Source organism: Battus philenor, unplaced genomic scaffold (genome assembly GCF_028537555.1).
Source record: "Battus philenor isolate CCGP_79_NKW_IND1 unplaced genomic scaffold, ilBatPhil1.0.hap1 SCAF_19, whole genome shotgun sequence".
Taxonomy (NCBI): Eukaryota; Metazoa; Arthropoda; class Insecta; order Lepidoptera; family Papilionidae; genus Battus; species Battus philenor.
This window is the reverse complement of record NW_027181681.1, coordinates 5,958,636-5,979,084: the sequence shown is the minus strand read 5'-3', so window position 1 is coordinate 5,979,084 and position 20,449 is coordinate 5,958,636. Positions and strand designations below refer to the sequence as shown.

Sequence of the window (20,449 nt, the reverse complement as noted above, 5' to 3'; positions counted from 1 at the left end):
TAGTTACTTTACATCGTCTACAGATGTCCTCACCGCCCACTCGATCTCCTAGTGAAATGTCGATGACTACTCTCTCCATGACTCGTTGAGATTGCGGATGTTGACAGAAGACATTATACAGATGGGCTACAGGTGTATATAAAGTCACATTAGTGTGTAAACAACTTCTTGTAGCCAAAGCTTCAATAACTATGAGTACAGCTCCATGACTTGACTCCAGCAGGATGGGGCCACTCATCACACCTTAAATACCACCCTGCAGGTCGTATGGGACTTGCTCCCAATGAAAGTTATTTCGAACAGGGGTGACATTGACTAGCCACTAGTGTGCTATGATTTATCGCCTTGTGATTTTTTATGTGGACATAACAAGAGGTACTCTTTCAAAATAGTTACTGAATTAAAGCAAAACATTCAAGCATTGGTGGCCCAGCGGTAGAGGACTAACTTGCGATCATAGGTCGCGGGTTTGATTCTCGGCATGCAATCTTATCTTATATAATTCACTCCTTTTATATATTCGTGTGTGTTGAATAATGTATATATGTCATAGGACAATATGCTTTCTTATTTTATTTTTATGTGAACTTTATTATAGCACACCCTATATGACTGTGCAAAGTTCTCGAATGAAATTAATTACATGTCATTAGGCTCTTAACGCCGGTCTTGTAGAATAATTACAAAAAAGTTAATTTAGCTTTAATACTGAAAGTAATGTATTGTAATTTATTATCCCATATGCACCAATTGGTTTTAAAATCTAATGTGTACCTTTTTAATCTCTGTAAATAAATTAACTAATAAAACATGGTTCAAATTTATATAACTGCCATATTATAGTGACTCTTGGCAATTCATGGAATGCGGTTTCATTTTTTAATTCAAACCCAGTTTGTTCACCAATTTTCTAAAGTTCTTAATATTTTCGGTAGCGAGGCTTACCCATGCCGATTACAACGCACCCATACAATTACGTTCAGCGCTAAAAACTGAAGAATTGATGATTAAACCTAACCTAATCCCGGAGTGAATTTTTAATACTCAATACAAAAGATCGATTTAATGTGACAATGAAACGTATAAATCATTACACAACTCGACTCAAATTAGTTTTCAATTGCAAGCAAGAGTAAAACGTGCACGCTTGTTTAAGAATCTACATGACAATTAGTTTTTACACTCCATTGTTATGAGGCTCTTATTTTTCTCGTTCTTCGCAATGCCGAGAGATCATGTTTAGCATAAATAGCTATTGCGATAAATATATACAAGATCGAAATTTCTTTGTTTACTGTTTGCTTTTTCAAGGCTAACTAATTAAGACCCTCTTTTAGATGTCACATTTCCTTATACAAAGACTAGTAGATATTTCAAAATCAAATTTTTAAGACAATTAATTTTTTAAATTTTTTCATGACTTTTAATTTAAACGCAAAGATAAATGTAACGTAATATATATTATTGACTCCTCGTGTGTATTATTAAAAAAGACGAAATGATCTATTAGTATTCATCATTGTAAAATGTTTGTTTGCTTCAGGTGGAGAAACCTGTCACCGAAGGACTATCACACAGAACACGCGACCAGTGGGAAATCGACCGGTCCTCTTTGAAGTTTGCCAGGAAGCTAGGGCATGGCCAATTCGGCGAAGTATGGGAGGGATTGTGGAACAACACAACACCTGTGGCTATCAAGACCCTAAAGCCGGGCACCATGGACCCCAAAGATTTCCTTGCCGAAGCTCAGATTATGAAGAAATTGCGACACAATAAACTCATTCAGTTGTATGCAGTATGCACTCTCGAAGAACCAATTTATATCATTACCGAGCTCATGAAGAACGGTTCCTTGCTGGAATACTTACAAGGTACGCATCATCATAATTTGGCCTTCCTTATAGAGTTCCAGCAGGACCGGTTGGAATCGGCCGGCATCTGGCGTCTTCTAACGACCTTAACAAGGTTTTCTGCGTGTCTTACGCTTTTGTCGTTCCGTAATTTCCACTCGAAAAACATAGTCTTAAAAGCTTAGTTCACCCAAAAAGTTTTAGTAAATATGTTAAATTTTCTAAGTGTAACATTTGACTATATTAAAAATAATAATTATTTTTTGCACATCTGATATTTTGTATGATAAATAAAATAATGTGCACCGTGCAGGGAAGGGACGTGGGCTGAAGCTTCAACAGCTGATTGACATGGCGGCGCAAATTGCGGCTGGCATGGCCTACCTCGAGTCCCAAAACTACATACATCGTGATCTCGCCGCTAGGAATGTGCTGGTCGCAGATGCAAACATAGTTAAGATCGCCGACTTCGGACTCGCCAGGCTTATCAAGGTAAGAAAGATTCAATAACCACATCGTTTAGCACGAAATGTGTAGTCGGCGAAAACGAAACAAAAACTTAGCCATTGTTTGGATAGCTACTATTTGTACATCGTATAACTTTTCTTCTTACTTTATGTAGTATACATTACTATAACTGCAACAATAGTTTAAATCTAGAGCAAAGATATAATGTATAAGGCTGTCATAAATTTTATTCTCTATCGTTCAAAGTTAAAAATATGACCCGTGGAGACTGCTTTCACGAATTACAGATACTTTACTGTTAATAAAACCTGGTATGAAAGAGAATATTCATGACTTGAAATTTGGCCAGTACCAGGTCAGCACCGCGCAATCTATTTTGTCGGAACTAAAGTCAGAAGCGGCTAGACTATTATGCAGATTGGTCTCTCGCTTCCACAATGATTATTGAATGGTTTAATGGTGAACATTTATGATGATCGCAATGGAGTTGCCATGTCCTAACAAGCATAAAACCACAAAACAAAATAAAGATAAAAAAGCATTAGCGAAAGACACAATTTATATTTAAAGAAATTAATTCTACGTTCTCTCCAATTGAACATGAAATGTTTTTCAACCCACAGCAGATGCGATAAGAAAGTGAATTAAAAGTATCCGTAAATAGACTGCCGTTCCTGAGAGCCGTATGTGCTTTCTCGTGACTGTTGTCACTCTCGTCCCTCGCCTTATTCTGTGTAAAATTTATAGGCTCCCTTATACCGCAAGCGATTCCATACGCGGTTTTCATTTAATGTCGAGTGCAATATGATACCACTGTCCGTGCACACAGAGTACAAGGCCGACGTAAAAGGTCTATCCTTGGAAGTGAAGGTTATTTTATTTTAAATTTTAATATTTACTATGTGTTGTTATAAAGGCTAGCGCGTATTTTTAAGAGTTTTATGCTACTGATATAATACATAAAATATGGCCAATAAAGGTACATAGTGTTCACACAAGATAATGTCCTATTAAGAAAACTAATCTGGAGCATAATAGATTCTAAAATTTTTACATTTCGATGAACAACTTACATAATCTTTGCGTCACAGTTTGATCGTTATGTTAAAGGTCAACGTATATAATAACCGTATGTTTATCTTTATTGACATTTTTAAAACAGATTAGAATATAAAATCAATGAAGATAAATTCTTTGAATTCCATACGTCTTAACATTGTACGTCGCACTTTCCCGGTGGTATATATAAGTAGTGATTCTAAAGACATGTTTGACTTTTTGAGGCTATTTTTCGATAAAAGTAATACATCAGTATAAATCTGTTTTCCTTTTCTAATCAATATCACTGCCGGACATAGCCCCCCCCCCCATTGATTTTTAATTAGGACCATTTGGAAGCAGCATGCATCCAATATGCCTGTCAACGACCTTGACAAGGTCGCCTATAATCCACCTTGTGGGTAGATCGTGTTGCACTACGTGGCCTGCCCACTGTTATTTCAACTTGCCAATCCGCTGTGTTGTGACGATTACTTTCGTTCATTTATTCATTTCGATCTTGTAAAGAAATGCAGAACGTACCGGTCTCCATAGCCCGGTGAGCTAATTTTTTTTTAATAATATTAAAGGGTTCATAAGATATTTACAAAATCAATCTCAAATAAAGGTTTAATTCACAGGAGGACGAATATGAAGCTCGAGTGGGTGCTCGTTTCCCCATAAAGTGGACCGCACCCGAGGCCGCCAACTACAGCAAGTTCAGCATCAAATCAGACGTTTGGTCCTTTGGCATACTGTTGACCGAGCTTGTCACATACGGACGGATACCGTACCCGGGTAAATATTTATTCACGAAACATCTTAAATATCTTCTTATGATACAATTTTATATGTCAAATGTTAGCTATTATACACTTTCTATTTATAGTTCATTAATCATGAATCTTATTTTAAATCTGGTATATACCCTTTTATTCGATACTTTTGTCCATTTCAAAGCCGTTTGTCTAAGACGGGTATAAAGAAACTTTACATAAGAATGCTGCGAATTGTCGAAAAAGAACCTTTCGGAGCTAATATCAACCCGCCTGAGATTCTTTGCGGACACGTAATAAAATCGACTCATTAACATAAGACTTGTTTTTAAACTATTTAATCAGTGTGTCTCTATGATTTCTATGATTGTATCAACATTTTAGAAGATTGGTATACAATTGGTGCTTGGTGTGTGGGGCACATTTAAAATACGTTTCGATAATCGCATTACTAAAAAATAATCATGTGAATCACTGCTTTGGTATTGCTTTCGATCTAGCATTAGGTTCATATGCAGATACTATTGTTATCTCTCTATCCTCTTTTTGCCATCGTAAAGGTGATGAAAAATGTTTTTTTTTCTCTTCTATTTTAAAATTCTCTTCGTCACTTTGTACAACAGTAAAAATGAATAGATTCAAGCAAAAGACTTCTTGTTTTATTATACAATAAACTTTTTCGAGGTGTCACGTAATTCGATATCCCCACAGCCTCTATTTTTGCGGCGTAACCCACTGTGTTCACAAGTATAACAGAGTTCCAATTTGAGAGTACAAGTTGTACCACTTTAATTTCTCAAATTTTAGAACACAAAGCTGTGTACCAACTTTCTGTATATTTCTCTTGATTCACTCTAAGTCGGTGCACAACTTATCTGTGTCTGTAAAAAAATGTAATTACGAGTAGTATTAAACAATTGTACCAAACCCTAAATTAATTCGTGACAAAACGTATTTTTGTATGTACCGTATTAAAAACGATTGCAGTGTAAAAATGTGTTTTACCAGTAACGAAACTTGCGAAAGTTAAGGCCTGAATTATAAATTAATTTATGGTAATATTGCAAAATATTTCGCGTTTTGTCTTATTCATAAAAATTAAAAGCGTAAACATGAGTTGCTCATTTTTATTCCAGGCGGCATCCGTTGCCTAGTTTGCTCTATCAAATATTTTGTTTAATGTCTAAGACATCTCCTTATACTTTAACATAACCTGTTAACTATACTATAAAATTTAAACTGTTATTCAAAGCATTTGTTCAAGCAGAATAACACTTCGGTTGCAGGTATGACAAACGCGGAAGTTCTTCATCAAGTGGAGCACGGCTACCGCATGCCGTGCCCGCAGAACTGCCCGGCCGCTCTCTACGAGATCATGCTGGAGTGCTGGCATAAGGATCCGCTCAAACGGCCCACTTTTGAAACGCTGCAGTGGAAGCTGGAGGACTTCTTTACCATGGACAACTCTGAGTATAAGGAGGCTTCTGCCTACTGAGCCAGGCCTTCCCTGCCGCCCCACCGACACGCGCACACGCATCATGTAAGTCATCTTTAACCGTTCACTAGGTTCATCATTTTAGCTGTAGGACATCCGCTGCTGGGCATGTGCCTGCCGACTACCTAAAAAGGTCATATATATATATATATATATATATATATATATATAAATACACCTTATTTGAGGTCTTGATAGGCTCCGCTTGGCAGTCCTCCTTAGTCACCATAAGACCCCAGTGGCCATCTGTTCTGCTCTAACTCTGATCACTGCCACTTCAACTTCCCAATCCTATGTCGGTTACTTTCGTTCCTCCTCGTTGATAATTCAATCTTGTTGAGTAATCCTGAACATAGCTCTTTCCATGGCGTGTTAAGTAACTAAGCTTATCAATGAATTAATTATGTCATGTCAAAGTTATATGGGCAAGTAACCTAACGATTTTTTGTTCGAGCCTTACTTATCCTATATAGTTAAACTGATAACCTACAGTGTAATTTAAAAAAGTTATAAAAAAATTGAACTCATTGCTGATCAGAAAATTGGTATAAATAAAGCTACTTTCTTATTCTTCATTAATAGTTTTCTTTACTACGTAAATAAATAGTTGAATAGTTCAACTACAAAATGCTTTTGATAGTATTGTGTGAATACAAATTTGGCAAAGTAGACGTACCAAAGGAGGTACGTTAACTGTATATAATAGTACATTCCACCTACTGTTTAGATCATTCACCACCTACAGTGAATACCAAAGTGGTCTAAGTGGACCCCTAGAGATCCGCGGGAGACTCGGCAGAGCTTTTCGTTAGCCTGGTAAAAAGGATCACATTTCTTGAGCGGGCGAGTACTCGAAAATTAATGTTTACGATAGTGAAGAATTAAACATTTGGTTTAACTTCACCAATAAATGTAGGCAGATTATATTTTAAAAAGCTCAGCGACCATTAATTTGAAAAACATGCATATTCCATATTCAATAAACGTCGAGACTTACAAAGCGTCGCCACGAACACGATTATTCAGGGTTTTCACCCGAACCAGCTAAATTTTTAAAATTTTATATTCTATTTTATATTGTTCTATAAAAAAATGTCAGAACACCTGGTTAAGGAGATAGTCTTATTCATGTATTATATACTTATTTATAAATTTCAGACCCCAGGCCTGTACCACATGCCACCCGAGCTGCAAATGCTTCACAACAGCGCTTCGATGCAGCACCTGCAAATGCACCAGCTGGCCGCGCATCAAGCCAGCCTTGGACATATGCAGGCTCATCAAGCGATCGCACAGATGCAGCCGGGCTTGGGACAGATACAAGCGCACCCAGGCTTGAGCCAAATGCAGGCACACCCGGGTTTGGGCCAGATACAAGTTCACCCTGGGTTAAGCCAGATGCAACCACACCAGGCGAATATCAGGCCGGTGCAAGGGCACCATCCAGGTATCGTGCCGATGCAAGCGCACCACTCGAGCATCGGGCCCACGGCTAGGCCGAGGCCACTTTGCCACCACCACGCGCCACGACACGCGACCTAATCGCCATTTACAAAATTCCGTATGTACGAAGTATGTTATATTGTAATACAATACAAATTATTTTAATTCACGAAACATTACTCGAAATAACGCTAGCCATTTCGCTGTTCGTCGTACATATGGTACTTTTGCCGGCGATAGACACCACGCGCCCTCACCTTGGTCAATTCATCTCAAGCTCGAAGAACCGATGCTACCGTCTTGGCGATAGGCCACTAGGTAATTGACACTGTCAGAAGTCTACCTTCGTATTAAATGAGATACCTATTCAAATGTAACATTAAAAGGCAAGCTCTCAATCGCCTATACGTCCAGACGTAAATAAGTAGTGACGCCGACATGTACTCTATACATTTACATTTTCTTTTCCAATCTTATTTATTTTTACAAGAAGCCTCAAATGTGTTGCATACATTGTAATGTTTGAGAAAACAAAAACTGCAAATTATTTTTTTTATTTAATCAGCTCTTCTAAATTTAAATCATGTAAATTGCTGAAATTGATGAAAATTATGGTGAAGTTTGTAACATTTGTAACTATCGGCCAAAAACAATTTAGTTACGAAATGACGAGAAGAGAGTGTATAACAATTTTTGAATATTAATGAACTAAAGGTCTAGATATAAATATTTTGGACACGATTTTCAAAATATATTTAAAATGTGTAACATAGAAAAAGCAGTAAAAATGTTTCTTCTTAATTATTACTTAATCCAGATACTTTCTTATTTTCTAACATATTTAGTACGGTAAGATTTATAAAACAATTGTTCTAGTACTTCACACTCAATAGTAATCTTCAGATATTTTAGACTACAAATATTGCTTTTAGGCGTGCTATAGGTTATATCGATATTTTTCATGTTGCGTTGTCGGCGTGTCGCTAAGTTAACTAATTAACATTTTCCCTTGTTACGTTCCTAACATCATTCCAGCGGCGATAAAAACACGAAGTTTAATTTGTTAAATACTTTCTGCTGAATTGGTTTTGACGTCCATTTAGTTGGAATGTAAGGGCGCTGTGGTGTTGATGCCATTGTTAGCGTGTGTGCGTTTTTGTGTCAATACTATTGTGGCTTTTATCTTGTGTGTGATTCGGAGGAAATTTAGGTTCGGCAGGGATCATTTGTCGTTTATATACGACTGTTGTAAGAATTTACTTTTTATGGGGCGCATATCCAATTGATATTCTCACCTGCGCATACCATGTTTAAATGTACACTATTGGTGATAGATGCCAAATAATCTTAATAAAGAACTGAATTTTATATACACATTAATCGTTCTGAGGGTATTTAGACTAGGACTTTATTTATGTAATTTAAACACAATTAGCTTTTCTAAATACTATTTTACTAAGTGATTATATTTATATACTTTTTAGGGAATTTATTTAAGTAACATTTCTTTTTCATTGAGTTTTATATATTAAATCGATTCATTTACACTAATGCTCAAGTTTTAAGGTTTTATTGTTTGTATGTTTTATAAAACAAAGCCGAATCGATATTTCTTTTGTGCCAAGACAGTTTAGTTTAAGCAAAAGTTTATGGTTGACTCAAAATAAATAAAGTTTTATGTATTTGCGACTTAACACACGTAAGACCATTCTTGGCCTAAAATAAATACTTTTCAGTATGGTTTTGTATCCTAACATTTTAGAATAAACTTAGTGCTTACGTAAACAATGATCGTTAAATGGAATAAGTACATTATCAAAAAGCTATATGTTTATTGCAACTGCGAGATTATTGTAACGTTGTATAATGTGCAATATTGTTTTAAACCCGGTGCTTCGTATATTATGTCTTACGGTACTCGAATCGCAAAAATATCCATTCCTTGGAGAAAACATTCTCTGCGCCCACATCCTCAGAACGTTAATTAACAGAACGTTATAAAATATGAACTTTGAGTTTTAAATGTGAACAGTTTTAATAGTTAACAAATATTCTTTACACCATACATTGTAAATAGTACCTTAAAGTAGAATTGAATAAAAGTTTTAAAGATTGAAGTTATTGAAATGTTTTACAAAGTTAATATCCTCTTATTATATCATTCCAATACATTATATAGATTTTTTAAAATGGCTGCAAAGTTTAATCTACCTTTTCACATTACTGTATGACCCCACCAGTTCGCACAAAAGAAATTTGAATCAACTTATTCGTAAGGTGCCTAATAAATTTAACGTCACAATTTTACCTGAGACTTGCTTGTACTGGATGCTTCTTTTCATTTACATTTATTTTTGTGATATATTTCGCGACATACGACTTTTTAAGAAAAAACTATACTTCCACAATTGAAATATATCTCAACTGTTAATTATTAATTAAATTATATAAAGTTTGATATTCATGTATGAACAAGTCGCAGATTTTATTTATTTTATATGACACTGTGGATAGAGCACTATATGTTTAGAAGTGAATTTAGGAAATGAATTAAAACAAGACATGATCGTAGGCATCTGTTCATTAAATTATAAAATAAAACCATTATTTTTAAAGAATCCGATAACTATTTACTTTCCTGTATTATTTTATAATTTATTTAGTAAATTTATTACATTCTAAGTTATAGCTGTATAAATATGCTTTAAGGCTTAATGCTTCATCGCAAAAGCTAATTATCGCTGTGTATGTCCTGTATGGCAATAATATTATTGTAATTGTAATCGTATTTTATTGATTATTAGTTAGCCAATTCCTAAGTACTTTGCGTATAATGACCGCCATCACAATTCAATGGATAAAATGGAAAGGAACGATCGGATGCGTTCAGTAAGCTGTAAGAATGAATGTTAGTTATATTAAAGTAGATGATATTTAGTAAATGTTGCTGTGTTACATGACATTTATGCGTGTGGTTTTACAGTACTGTACAGCTGTAGTATCGAGTAAATAATTGTCGATGGTTATTGAGTGAAGTAAAATCGAGTTCGACTGAAGTTGGTTGATACTGTGACGCGAGAGCTAAAGTCTAATTACCTCCGAGTATCAATTAAAACTATTTTAAGTTTTCTGCAGGCCAATATTACACCATTATTTTTACGTAAATAATGACTGCACATTTGTCTTCTTACTCCTTCGTATTTGTTTCGGTTTGATAGTGTAATATTGGCTTTGCATTTGGTTATGATTATTACATTTCACTTGTAAAATTTTTTTAACACAACAATAAAATTAAATGTGAAAAATTTACGAATTTTTTTTGAGAACCGACCTACCACACCACTTTTTACTAGTTTTAGCTTAGTTACTCTAGAAAAGATTTTAGCAATGTTGGGCAGTTTCTCAAAACTCTTATTCTATGAATTTCTGAGTATTGACCTTATTGATTCTAAATTCCCACAAATATTTTTAAAATTGTGAATTTTTTTTTCAAAACAATGGTAAATTTCACAATGCTTTCTTTCTTTTATATTAGATGGTTTTTACTTACAAGAAAATATTACCATGATAGCATTAAACTAAACAACCCTGCTTGCTGGAAGAATTCAATGGCCTAAGGATATTTAAATAAGTTCAAAAGACTGACACAGACAGAATTAGGAAACTGTTACTTAATCCCAATAGAGGCAACATTTTATACCTTTAAACATTTTATTTTATATTTAGTAGCTTAAACAAAATTGCATTGTTTTTGTTTCAAAAGTAAATGATAATAAAGTCCAGTATGGGCATTCGGCATAGAACTCTGAGGGTCGACCAGCCTCTTCAACATTGAAATTCTCCAACACTTTCAAAACAACGCCTTCAAAACTATAGTTAGGGTATTGGTTTACATGAAACAGTAATCCACAGATATCTGGAAATGGTCTGTGTGTGAGCTCATTGAAAAGTCCTCTGAGGCATATAAATAAAGATTGCTATGTCAAAAAAAGTGGTTACCTACAAAAATAACTCGATCACCAAATTTAAGGAAAGCTTTTTGGCTAATCGTCAATAGAAGTAAAAAATAAATATGAAAAAAAATTCTCTTATAAGAAAAATAAAAATATTCTGTTTCATGACAATATATTTTTCAGTCGATTGTACACAACAATAAGTCTTTCCATATATTCATTAGTAATGCCATCAATGTTACTGAGTATCAAAGTATCATTTTCAAGTCTTCTTATTATCATATCAACATCATTACTTGATTCTAACTTTGCTTTCTTACTCATAGGTTCTTCAGAGCCATTTTCGCTATCAAATAACTTATTTATATCAATCTCGAAATTACTCTGCGATACGGTTTTGTTCAAAGATGACAATTCATTAAAGCTATTTACAATACATTTATGAACATAAACACAGTCTGTGAATAACTTGCAAGGTGTGATTGCTTCATTAACATTGAGAGCACATTTCCGTTCATTCTCTTCTTCTAGTGATTCTGCAGATAATTCAATAAGCAGTCTCCTATAATAATTTTGCTTTTTGTATTTATGTAATTCATTGATAAAATTTCTTTTTATTAAAGGTTCCGTTTCAAAAATCAAGTTTTTAAATTTTTGTAAGATATTTGTGTCTATGGTCGAATTACATTTAACATTCAAGTAACAAAATATTTTACAAAATATTGGTATTAGAAGTAATACTAAATCATTATTCCCCATTGATATTATATTTGACATGATCTGGAAAACCTGAAAAAAAAATAAAGTTTATATACAAGGTGATTAGAAGTAGGTATAAAAGCTTTTTGATGTCAAATGAGAATGTAATAATAATTTTGAAGTTTTTTCTTACTCTCATAATATTATGTTATTTTTATCTATTAAATTGTTGAATTTCAGGTTAGGTGTACCTTACATTAATTGACAGCAAATGAGCTAAACATTTACCCCTTTACACCTATAACCAATCACCTGTATAACAAAGTAAATGAAAAAAACTACTGTAATCAGCAAAATTTATATAACCTAAGCCACTATTACCATGATCTTTTTTATGTTACTAATAAAAAAATATAAATACACATTGAGTACTGACCTTTAAAACATTTTCAACATAGCAAAACTGTCTAATAATATTATTGGTAAGCAAAGCTAACGCTTCCACAAATGAATAATACCAGTACATTCCTTGACAAATATGTTTAGGAAGCGAAAAAAGATTTTTAGGGCAGGCCTTGACCCATGCCGCTATCACACATTCTTCAAAGTTGTTATTTAGTTCTATAAATGAGCAAGTTGACGATATTTTCATTATTTTTACCTAAAAAATAAAGCGATTATTGAACATAGGCAAAAAAGATTGGATATGAAGATAATTAACATATGCTTACCAGTTGATGCATGTCTTGCTCATTATGAACAGCAGTGTTGGATAATTTTTCGAAATTTGTGGACAAGTTTTCAAGTAGAGTCTCCTGAATCGAATGATGAATGTTTACAGGTACATTTTTTATTCTCAGTACACTCCAGAGACCATAGTTTTTTTCTTTGATATCAAAATGTTTTACAACTAAAGCTCTTTCATTATTTGGTAGGCTTTCAAAAAGTGTCTCCAATGTATTCCGCAAGTTAATTTCTTGAGGTGAATTATTGAATAATTTGACTTTCTCAAACTTTTCATATATTTCACAAAAAGAAATTATTAAAGATAATGTATATTGATGTCCAGCTAACCTGTACGAAGATACCACAAATGTTATTTTTTTATTAAACCTTCCTTTTAATTTATCATCATCATCTTTCCATCTATCGGTTTCCTAAGCAGCCTGCATACGCCGTCTTCTCACGACCATAACAAGGTAGTCTGTTCACTTTGTAGATAGATGTCCTACGCTGCTCGTGCCAGTCTCCAGAATCTTCACGCCCCAGACGTCAACTATTCTGGGCGCTATGTGGCCTGCCCACTACTACTTCTACGTGCCAATCCGTTGAGCTATGGCAGCTACTTTTCTAAGGATCTCCTCATTCCTGAATTGATCTAGCAGAGAAATCCTAAGCATAACTCTCTCCATGGTTCGTTAAGAGACAGCGAGATTTAGCCGTGGTGGTACCGTACCGGCGGTCAAATCTCCTGTCTTTAATTCGCGGTTTCCGTAAAAGCCGAGTAAGGTAAAATTTAATGTACAATGGAAAGCAGCAATACACAAATACATTTGAAATTAAAAAACAGCACTTATTAAACCGCGTATATACCTAGCAGAGCAAGAATTACCACAGACCCCCATATGAATAAATATCTTAAACTGTACAATGTTCTATGAATCTTACTTTAAGGTATATTATGTTTCGCTATAGGTATGCCCAATTAAAATACATAAGAACTGCTGCCAGAGTTGAATGAATCCGATATGAAAGAAAGTTCCTAATAATTAAGTGACAGGCAAGACAACCTTATTAAGATTGTGGACAGACAACTTTACTGCAGTCAATGGTAATTGTTGTATATTGGCCGCCTCCAATTAAAATGAAAATCTATGAGAGAGGCTCTATTGAACATAGCAGTAAATATCCTACAGTTGAAATGGTGAAGATGTAAGTTTTAAGTAATACAAATGAATTTTGAGTAACCTTGCCAACATCAACCACATATGTGACACGAACAAAGCAATGCAACAGTTTCCATTTAACAATGCTTCATACAAACAATTCTCAACCACTGCAAATCCTTCAGAATCTAGAACTGTGCACAAAGGTATTAAATGTGCTAGCAAATAGTCCTCTGCACCATAGAACTCTTCAACAATGTTGCTTTTAAACTTCAATTCACCATGAAACCAGATATGACCTGTAAAATTATAGCATTGTTAACATTACAATACAATTTGAAGGTAAATTATGATTAAAAAAATCTTAATTCGAAACAATACTTACAATAAGGTATTATATTATTTATGCAATTTATTATTATGGTTGTAGACATAGCAAGAATATGTTTTGAGGCAGTATTTGTTTGTAGACCACAATTGATAGTGGATATTAATAATAAAAAAAATCCAAGTTGTTTATCTTCCCTTATTTTCCGAATATCATATTGACAAAGGCACTGAAATATTGATTAATGGTTCTATTAATTATGATGTAGATTTAGTCAAAATGTAAAATTTTTCCTAATGTCACAAATTTATTGGTTCATCATCATAATTTCAACCATAGGACTTCCACTATTATTATCATATATGTCCATATAATAATAATATTTTTATTGCAGAAGTAAAATATTCAAAAATATATTTTGACACTTAATTGATAGTATCACTTTCGACCTCCATTATATGCTAAATCCCGTCAAAGGGCTCCTCAAACTGTTGTCTTATTTATTCATCAGTGGCCTTCTGTTCTGGTCCAAGTTCCCCTAGCTACCCTCTGTTCGTCGTCAACCCACCCCTGGAAATCCCCACCAAGCTTTTTGTTATGTCCCTTGGGTACCAATGAATGAAGGTCTGGCTCCACTACTTTCTGCCATGAAAAACATAACCCGCCCACCACTTTATAGTTTCCTGATTGCCAAACAAACATTCGTAATCTTTATATAAATACTTATTTTAGCAATTTTTATTTTGTCAAATAATTTTTTTTCTATCATGTTTCTCTCCATTGCATTATGGCTGATCTTCAGTTTGGCATCCATACTTCACTGGCAGTAAACATGCATTGAAAGTTTCTGCTTTATCATAATCTGTATTTCAGGATTCTTTATTATTTCCTTTAATACACATTGAAACTCTCTAACTCCAATACAACACCTTGTGTGCGGACATCCTGCACTGCCTTTGTCAGTCTATGGCCTCCATTCCAGATTCTTAAGTCCACTGTGGCCATGTGTTCTGCATGCTAAGTGGCCTACCCATTGCCCATTGGTTAATACATTTTATATGTTTTAATAATTACATAGCAAGATTATTATTCTATATTATTACCAGTACAGTGCTAGAAATTCCATCTCTAATAGGTTGGTTTTCAATTATTGTACATGTTTATAAACAATAATAATAATAATATAATTGTCGTAGATGTAATCTTATATCTCAGTAATCTTGTATCTCAGTAATTATTAAAAAAATAAATTATTGGAATTGTCTTTATTAATACTTTATTTTTTTTTTGTCAGAATTTTTTCTCATTAAAAGATATAATGAAATTGGAAATAACTTACATTTAAAAACCGCTTATCTATTACCAACTGTAAAAGGAGGCTTTGAGATGGATTTATGATAAGTAAATTCATTTGTCTGATAAAGTCTTGTGACTTATTTAACATCACCTCCAGGACTGGACTATCACACCTGTAAAATGAGAAATAATTTAACCAAAATGGACTTAAATGTATTTGAATTTTGTTTCATTTTAGAAAGTGACAGGAATAGTGCAGCTTTCACCTGTTGATTAGTGATACAGCCATTAACATCATCATCATTTCACCCAAGGAATATCTACTGCTGAATGTTAATGACCAAAGAAGATTTCCAATAGGATTAATTGGTAGTGGTGTGCATCTATGGTCTTTCAACTACATTTAACAAGGATGTTCCACCACAGTGGATTTTTATATACCATTTTAACATCTTCAGACATTTAATGGTGTAATAGTAGTAAATACTAAACAATAAAATTACTATAGGTAATACTTACATATAAATATGTGTAAACAGATGCAGCATGTGCTCGTGTTTGTTTCTTGGTGCATGTTTAAAAATACTATTTATCTTTAACAATATTTTTATACAAAAACTGGCAACTTTAGTTGAACGTAAAACAACTTTATCATGTTCATCATTCTGTAAAACAACCTTGATATTTATTATTACTTAAAATTTTACTTATCTCTATGTAGTTTATCATTATAGCAACCCACATAAAGTGAAGCGAAAAAAATGAAAATCAGTGTTTCAGTAGATGAGTCTTTAAGCTCAATTTAAAACAGCTTTAAAAGTCTAGATGACCTGGAATACAGAAGACATTAAAACAGAAGTTAATCTTATAGCAAACAAACCTCTAGAGCCGACTGTATGTTGTATTCAGCCATATTACAAAGAAGTTCAGTACATTGATTGTAAACAGTTTTATCCATGAGACTATCAGAATATTTTTCACATAAAGTAATGTAGGACTTCCATTGTTCAGCCATTGTCCTAACATCTAATATTTGAACAGTTTCACATATACGCAGATTGATGTCAAACACTGTAAACATACTGTAAAAGTGAACTAAAGTAATTATGAAAAAATTATATATTTCATAATGATAAATAAGAAACATTTTTGTATCTAAATTATTGATTTATTTACACTATATATAACAGGACATAAAAAGCAATTACTTTTAATAGGCGAAATAATAAGACGGTGGTTTGGTCACAAAATCAAATTTCTTCCAGACAACCATTGGATAAACTTGATTAATATGGAAAATTAGCAGGCAGTTATCATCAAGCCTTTATTTATTTTATTTCCCTTAGGGTAATTGTAACATTATTCATAAAAACCTTTACCATATCATTTACTCAATACCAATTGATCCCAAAACCTAAATTATTAAGTTTATCTGATATTAGGTACATCATGATATCTGACTAACTGTATATGTTTATTTAGCTTAGTAACCATAAATATCTTATTTAGTTATTAGTTTATTTTAGAAAAGGATTACATGAACGAAACACAACATACAACATAAATTATGAAAATTAAAATAAAATAAATACCTTTTAAAAGAATGGTTAGTTGTTCCTCTTCCGTCACATCAAATATGAAATGTTTTAGTAATATATTTAAATAAATAAGTTGCAATTCATGACATGTTCGAAACAAATCCTTTAATTGTATCTCAACACTATTTAAATGGTTTCTGTATCTGGTCTCACTATAAAATAAAAACAAATTTGTGTTAAGAACTTTCAAATAATATAATAAAAAAATTCCAATAATTATTCGGAAATTAAAGGATACCTTTCTTTACAATGACTAAAAACTGTGAAGATAATATTTCCTATAGTTATAGGTAATGACGTTTAGACTTTATGTAAACTATCATCAATATTATCTGATAAAGAGCATAATTCGCCCAAACCCTGAAACAAATAAAATTAATTTAAAGCGCGAATCACAATTTAATTAATTAATATTCCATTAACACAAATACCTGCAATATACAATCATAACAATCTGCAAGGCATGATTGAAAATCATCATTAAATGAATTTTCTTTTGAAATATCATGCGCCGAAAGAAACTTTTTATTCTTTGTTAATAAATTTTTATATGACTGGCTGTTGTACTGTAAAAATGAAAAAAAAAATTAGGAAATTCAAACCCAATAATTGCAAATAAATATCCGGATTAAAAAGGATACAATTGTAGAATTATAAATTAATGATTACATTGTCCAATAATAAATCGAATTTTTGTGAACTATCCATGTTATCTGAGGTTTAAGTCATATTCAAACAAGATTTAATTTTTTGACAGGGTGAACAAAACAGAACAAGAAAAGGCGCCAAACTTAAAAATAACATAACAAATATATTTTTTTCTTCCAAAATGCAACAGTAGTAGTGCTTGTACGGTTTTAAGTAATTTACTAAGTGTTGCTTGCTTTTACACAAAAAATAATTGTAATTTTTCCTTTTATAATTACGGATATTTAATTAGTCTTATGAATCATAAATATTATCTTAAATACTACATTGCCACAATTGTTAGTAATGTGTCTTCTTATTTATCATCATAATATATTGCAAAACTTACTACGCTTAATATCTATATAATATGAAAAACACTTAAATTGATGTAAATAATAGTGTACTTAACCTAAAAGACTACTTTATCCCAAATTTACTTGCTTTCTTAATGATGTATCAAAAAGGTAATTTTCAATATTCATTTTGCTTTATTTTGATACTTGACTTTAAATTTAATATTGATGATTGAATTACATCTTATTTCAATGATAATGTTGTCAAGGGTTTTAATATCATAACAAATTTTTATATAAAAAAATTGTTTAGGTAGTAAGTTTCACATACACTAAGTAATTGTCACTGTGACAGTTCTCCAAGCACGTGTGTCGTGCATGTTGGGCAAACCGGCAAAAAGTAATTTCTGCTCGTATTAATTAAATTCTGTTTATAAAAGAATAAATCGCCTTTACCGGCATGACAATATGTGTGACAAAACATTCTCGATGTTTGAAAAAATTAAAGAGGAGACTAAGAATACTGATTTAGCAAAAACTTGTCAACATGTTAAGGTTGGTGTTTACTTGCATTATATTGATATCTGAATTGTAATTATATTATATTTGTGCATTACTTTTTTTAATTACGAAGTCGTATTAAGAAACAGGAGTTTAATAGTATAGTGTAGTTAATTAGTATTTTTTTTCTTTTTTGTGTTTTATTATATTTACTTATTAAATAGGAAATCGTTTAATTTTCACAGGATTTACTTCAAAAAAAGTGTATTGAATATGAAGAAGCTATTAACAGATTATCAGAGTATATATTGAATTTCGAAGATGCCAAACTATTTAGAATCTACTTGTCTAATTCTCTCTTAGCTTTAGTATCAGCAAGAATACCTTTAAAGCCTGTATTTTCAACTTTGGATTTTGACCTTTGCACTGATTCTGAAAAAATTAATCATTTAGTGTTTTCTATAGTTCTGGCTACTTTATGTGATCACCCTGACATATTGCCGTAAGTTTTTTACTTTAAAATATATTTTTCTCATGCAACCGTTTAGACAATAACACTTAGTATTCTCCTTTATTTTTATTTATTTATTCAAATTATTATCAATTAAGGATTATTTGCGCTTACCATTTTTGAATGTTGTGAGAAGAATGCTAGAAAAACCTACTTTAATATAACTAGAATCAAATTCACTTCTCCTATAGTGGAATACTTTACCTTAGAGCTACATGCATTTCCAACCACTGAAATAGGATTTTCCTAAAAGTTTTTCATGTATCTTTCAATAAGCTTTTATTTTTATTTTATGTTATTTAAAAGACATTAACTCGTGTAATGTGTAACTTCATTTTAATTACATTATTGCATAAGGTTTAAGGTGTAGTTTTAGTATTTTGAAATTATTTTTATGATTATTAAAAAATATTAATAATCAGCAAAATAATTTATGGAGTAAATAAAAAAGCTTTCTTACATATAATTTCAGGTATGCTCTCAAATATTTTCAAATTAACTCTGTACCACCATTTGAAGTATTCATTCACCATGAGGACTCCTATAATGTGGCACCAAAGAAACGTAGACTAATGGATTACAGACAAAAGATTACTGACTATAGAATTGTGAACTGTTGCTACACATTGCTCTCAAAGTTACCAAATGAATTTTCTTTGAAATGGGATTGGACAAAATTTGTTCTTAACTTCTGTAATCATGAAGATGCTGAAATAAGATGGTTTGTTAATTTTGCTGTACATATTATAATAGGGTATATACTGAGACGCCTGTTGTAGGTTGCTATTAACTGGTCCTATTGGAAATCTGTGGAACAACCCTACATCCAGACATCCTGTGGCTGAAATGATGATGAGGAAAACTAAAATAATAAGTAATGATCATGCTGTCAAATATTACAAAGACGACTACTACTTGGTCCTTGAGTGGTATTCTTTGATGTTTTGAAACAATGGAGAATGTTAAATAAAACTATAGAATGATAAATAAACAATTTACAAAAAGAACCATTGTTACAAATTCTTCAATGACAAAGCATATGCACATGTGTAAATAAGTTTATTGCCATATGTGCCTTTGAAATATTTTGTAATTAGATTTTACTTATAGTTTTAAACTTTGCTGATAGTTATGTTTTAGCTAGTTTATTTTGGTAAATCTACTTTGCAATACATATTTTACACAAATCTGATTATATGAAATAATTACTATACACTGCATCTAAGCAGATGCAGTATGTAGTAATTATGTAGTTGTATGTATTATGTGATATCTTGTTTGCTGTCAATTAATGTATGGTTACATCATTTCCATAAATTAGAGGTTTCAGAGATAATAAATAATATAATGAATATATGATAAGAGAAAGTGTTGCCTAATTTTCAAATACTATGTGTTGAAATTAATTTTTGTTTACTATATGTCCCTGTAGATTATACTATCCCAAGTTATTGACTAGTTGCAAGCCAATTGAAAAAAAAATACATATTTTAGAGTGATCACTTTATACAAGTGATTGGAATGAAATGGAATCATGGAATTACAATCATTGTGTATAATGGTTAAGGATATTATTATATTTTAATTACTGAGGCTTGAAGTCAGAGATCCATTTTATATGTAA

At 32.3% G+C, this 20,449-nt stretch overlaps 3 protein-coding genes across 4 annotated transcripts in view; 2 read left to right on the top strand and 1 right to left on the bottom strand.

Moving 5' to 3' along the window:
• Positions 1 to 6,874, top strand: part of Src42A (Tyrosine-protein kinase Src42A) — a 66,816-nt gene extending 59,942 nt beyond the window's left edge. For both annotated transcript variants that reach the window (XM_068764610.1, XM_068764609.1), the window contains exons 4-8: positions 1,544 to 1,871; positions 2,164 to 2,342; positions 3,998 to 4,154; positions 5,419 to 5,672; positions 6,786 to 6,874. In XM_068764610.1, the coding sequence (XP_068620711.1) occupies positions 1,544 to 1,871; positions 2,164 to 2,342; positions 3,998 to 4,154; positions 5,419 to 5,627 (873 nt within the window). In that variant the 3' untranslated portion in view covers positions 5,628 to 5,672; positions 6,786 to 6,874. The remainder of the gene's footprint in view (positions 1 to 1,543; positions 1,872 to 2,163; positions 2,343 to 3,997; positions 4,155 to 5,418; positions 5,673 to 6,785) is intronic.
• A 4,311-nt stretch (positions 6,875 to 11,185) lies between these two features.
• LOC137921665 (FIGNL1-interacting regulator of recombination and mitosis-like) lies at positions 11,186 to 17,127 on the bottom strand (the record flags this gene model as incomplete). Its single annotated transcript, XM_068764473.1, has 10 exons — positions 11,186 to 11,812; positions 12,159 to 12,383; positions 12,454 to 12,796; positions 13,691 to 13,907; positions 13,994 to 14,165; positions 15,276 to 15,405; positions 15,752 to 15,897; positions 16,113 to 16,303; positions 16,825 to 16,982; positions 17,069 to 17,127. Coding segments are annotated over 10 exons (2,268 nt in total), but the record flags the coding sequence as incomplete, so codon positions are not given.
• A 1,077-nt stretch (positions 17,128 to 18,204) lies between these two features.
• LOC137921401 (midasin) overlaps positions 18,205 to 20,449 on the top strand; it is a 40,230-nt gene continuing 37,985 nt past the window's right edge. The window contains exons 1-3 of the mRNA XM_068764149.1: positions 18,205 to 18,368; positions 18,560 to 18,816; positions 19,298 to 19,546. Of these exons, the coding sequence (XP_068620250.1) occupies positions 18,282 to 18,368; positions 18,560 to 18,816; positions 19,298 to 19,546 (593 nt within the window). The 5' untranslated portion in view covers positions 18,205 to 18,281. The remainder of the gene's footprint in view (positions 18,369 to 18,559; positions 18,817 to 19,297; positions 19,547 to 20,449) is intronic.